The sequence below is a fragment of the Aulonocara stuartgranti genome, assembly GCF_965226115.1.
Source record: "Aulonocara stuartgranti genome assembly, chromosome: 6".
Lineage (NCBI taxonomy): Eukaryota > Metazoa > Chordata > Actinopteri > Cichliformes > Cichlidae > Aulonocara > Aulonocara stuartgranti.
In genome coordinates, this window is record NC_138944.1 from 31,104,199 (window position 1) to 31,108,470 (window position 4,272).

At 45.9% G+C, this 4,272-nt stretch overlaps 1 protein-coding gene across 1 annotated transcript; it reads right to left on the reverse strand.

Annotated features, from left to right (window-relative positions):
- Window positions 1-1,401: 1,401 nt before the first annotated feature.
- rasd3 (RASD family member 3) lies at window positions 1,402-3,281 on the reverse strand. The gene has a single exon (XM_082535171.1). The coding sequence runs from the start codon at window positions 2,280-2,282 to the stop codon at window positions 1,641-1,643; it is 642 nt and encodes a 213-aa protein (XP_082391297.1). The 5' UTR covers window positions 2,283-3,281; the 3' UTR covers window positions 1,402-1,640.
- Window positions 3,282-4,272: the final 991 nt, after the last annotated feature.

Consider the following 4,272-nt stretch of genomic DNA (forward strand, 5'->3'; position numbering starts at 1 on the left):
CCACTGAGCAAGGTACCATCCCTACACACTGCTCCCCGGGCGCTGCACTGGTGGCTGCCCACTGGGTGAATGGGTTAAATGCAGAGGAACTATTTCCCTATGGGGACTAACACGCACACTTTACTTTTTACAAGGTCTAGATCCTGGTTACCATAAAAATTGAATAGGTCTTCAACAACTACCATCCTTCTATCTTTATCCTGGTTGCAGGGGGGTTGGGAAATAACCCTGAAGTGATAGGTTACAAGGCAGGGTACACCCTGGACAGCTGACTAGTCTATCACATAGAAACAAACAACCATTTACACTTACATTCACAGGTAATTTAGAATCACCAGTTAACCCTAACTCTAACAACTGCATGACTTTTAACTGCGGGAGGAAACCAGAATACCCAGAGAGAAACCTGCAAACTAGCCAGAATGTGGGTTTGAACACAGGACCTTCTTACTGTGAAGCAACAGCACTAACCACCATGCCAACAACCTAGCAAATGTAGGAAAGCTATGATTTCCTGTATTTGATGCAGAATTTTTTTGTTTTTGTAATAATCCACAATAAATAGCAATAGCATGCACGTGGTGTGTGTGTAGTTGTCTGCCTCTTATAACTCCAGTGATTTTCCTGCAGTTTGAAATCTTGTGCGATCTTGTGAATTCCATGAGTTCAGCAACTAAGCACTCTTACTAGATTGTGTCATGTAATGTCAACAAGAACAAATTAAGTTGTTGAATTTCGTACAGATTCTTCATGATTTAATTACGTTCATATAGAAACATGAAATTATTGTGTTTAAATTACAAGTTAGACTTTTTTTAATGTAACAACCACCCAATTTACTTTTTTTGGTATACTAAAAAACAGTAGAGGTGGCTGCTCGACTTGACTGAGATGGATGCCTTCCTGAAACCACGATCTAAAGAGCGCGAGTCTGATATGCCTCTCTGCATATCATGTAGTTTCTACACTATGCAGTTAAAGTTAACTTTAAAGCATGAGGCACTTGTGTTAAATACACGCAAGATGCTTATGTAAATCCAGGAGCTGGCCAATCCCTTTTTTTCAGTGTACTCTATTGTTTCAACACTCATCCGGGAGCGGGACTGTAGCAGTCTACTGGCAAGAGAGGTGCTGAAAGGAGGAAAAAGAGGAGACCACCAAACAGACAAAGGGAATGAGAGGAGAAAAAGAACAGGTGTGTGTGCTTTGATGGTTACTTTAACCATCACATTATGAGATTTCTGATTATTGAAGAAAGAAAAAAGCTCTAGGGCCCATCAGACACTTGTTCACATTGGTGTTTAACTCTATGATCCACGCATAGACAGACTCGTTTGAGATGTGCCAAGACCAGTGGAAGGTTTACAAATGAAGCACCGGACACATTTTACAACAAAGTTATTTTACTGACACCATATAAAAATGTACACACAAAACAGGACTCAAATAAAGTGCATCATCCCGTTTGCTCCCCTTAAACTATGAGCATTACAGGCCCCGCTGGCTTTCAGACACATTAAAGTGACCCGAGGAGCCGTCACCCGTGAACAGGTGTTAAACTGCAACATGCTCCAAAGCGTAACATTTTAGAGTGAGAACGGGCTCGAAACTGAGCAGGCGCAGTCCAGCTGCAGCGGTTTCTACGACAGAACACAGCTGTTGTGCTTCTTCGGCGAGGGTCTCTTCCTAGCTCGGGGCCTAGGCACGGTGTCTCTGCGTGTCCACGCCGCGGGGCTCAGTCGTGGCGGCAGGTTCACCTGTTGCAGCAGCGAGCTGAACACCCCGACCGCGTTTCTGCCCGTGCTCGCGGACGCCTCCACGAAGTCTGCGCCCCACTCAGCCTCCACCGTGGCCATGGCGTCACAGGCAACCGGCGCTCGACCTTCGCTCTCGGTCAGATCCGCTTTGCTGCGGACCACGGTGATGGGCACGCTCCTGCCGCCGCCGCGCAGCTCCAGAATCTCGGCGCGCAGTCGACGCACCTCCTCGAAGGAGTCGGGCTCGTCTGCCGCGTACACCAGGGCGAAGGCGTCGCTGTGTCGGATGCAGAGCTCCCTCATAGCCGGGAACGAGTAGCTGCCGCTCGTGTCCAGTATCTCCAGCCGCATCTTCTCCTCAGAGCCCGCGGTGTCATACTCGAGCACGTGAAGCTCCTCGACAGTGCGCGTGTACTTGTGCTCGAATCCGTCGTGGAGGAATCGGTGGATGAGCGCGGTCTTGCCAACCCCCGCTGCTCCCAGGAATACAAGCCGGACCGTGTTGGGACGCCCTGACGGAGACATCCCGACGATCCCGGCACACGTGCAGCTTTATGCAGCTCCATGCAGCCAGGCTATTTATAGGCTGCTCCACCGATACGACCCCACCCGGTCGTTCTCCGCTCAAAATCGCTCAAGTTCAGACTCTGAAAGCCACGGAGCACACCCGATTTGGCAGCATGGAAACATAAATGATTTATGGATTTAATGTCTTTTCAGCGCTTATGTCAACATGTGTGAAAGAGTCGAACACGTGCGTTTGTTTGCAGCGTTTGTGAGTCATGGAACTCAATGCCAGTGTATTTCACAGGAACCCGGATATCATAAATCATTTCCACAGTTTACAACAGTGTGCATACAATAACAAGCTTCTGTCGAAGCTTTGTAGTTAATTTACAACCCATGGTTAGCCCTTTTACATCCCACCATTGCGTTTGCTTATTTACTGCAATGATCCTAATCCCCCCCCCCCCCCCCCCTTTTTTATTTTTTATTAATGGAACAATGGGGATGCTATACCTTTCTGAATCCTCATCGTAAAATTTAATTCTTGCAGCACTCTACTTCCCACCAGCAGAAATACAGCTCTGGCGGTGAGCAAGAACCCCCACCTGCTGATCAAACCCTGTGTTTGCAAAGGGTGGCCAATCAGAAGAAAGCTGGCTAAAAAAAACAGCTAGGAGGGAGCTGCAACTTGTTACTTGACAGAGGATGAATTAAGGGACTGCTACAAGGCCCAGTATAAAATAAATCATGATTCTGAACTGCGAAGAAGTTATTTTGATTTTCCTATCTAAAAGAAGCATGTAAGTCCCATTTCAGGTTCAGTGGTCAAACTTGAGACTTAACCACAGTGAGTCTGTCACCAGTAAATCTTCCCCTTCCCAACTAAATGTGTGCACCGTCTTCTGCTCTGTGATTACACCTTTGCTTTTGAATTATTGGCTCATTTCTCTCATTCCTTTGACTCAACATTTCCACCCACACCTGAATTTGTTATTGTGGTCACAACCTGAAGTCTGGTGGTAATAAAAAAAAAAAAAAAAAACAGTCATACATGCTCGCAAACAAGGTCCTGTCACGTGCAGTTATGTTTACACCATGTGTGGAAGGTTTCTTTTTTATGACAGTCCTGCCACAAAGACCCATTGTTTGATGCAAATACACATGCTCTATAATCTGATGATTAAAGCGCACTACCTGTAATTAAAAGCGCTGCTGGCCTTCCAAAAGAAATTTGGAAAGCATCAGGCTGCCCAGTGGTAACTGGCTGTGCGGACCTACCAGCACCACCCTGAAGAAGCTGTCAGTGGTGTGATGATGCGAACACATTGACCGCACAGCAGGTGGCTGGCATGAGTAGAATTTATGTGATGCAAGTAATGGGGTTTAGAAAACTGTACTCGCTAAATTTTTCTTATGAAGCGTGTAATTACTGTCACGAAGTCATGGGCGTAACATTGCTGAACATTGCTGAACATTGGGGGGGTCAAGATCTCTGTCTAAATAAATAAAAAAATCTGGGTAAATTCACAGATGATTAAACATGCAACTATTCTGCTGGTAATAACTGAAATGAGTAAAGAAAATCAACAGCCTATTTATGCAAGATAATTCATAATTTTATTGGGGGGTCATAACCCCCCTAACTCCCCCTGGAAATTACGCCCCTGCACGAAGTACAGAACTAAATTCTCTGTGTCTCGCTGACCAACTCTGTCTGGCGGGACGTGGCTATCACTTGGTAAATAGGTACTGTGATAGCTTGTCATTGTGCGCGTGTATTTGGGTGAGTGCATTTGCGTCTCTTATCTGTACCCTTGAAGAAGTGTATGCAGTAATATAAAGGAGCAAATAAGATGGGAACAAACTGTAAAAACAGAACAAGCCAACCTTGAAACTGACCTGAGGCCTGCTGGAACTCTCGTATAAGTGGTTGCAGCTTTAAGGGGGGGTTCTAAGTGCTTTGGGTCATTCCAGAATCTGGGTAAATCCATATGGTAGCTGCGAGGTG

Excerpts from the sequence above, each read along its gene's own strand:
- rasd3 (XM_082535171.1), bottom strand. The coding sequence starts at position 2,282 with ATGTCTCCGTCAGGGCGTCCCAACACGGTCCGGCTTGTATTCCTGGGA.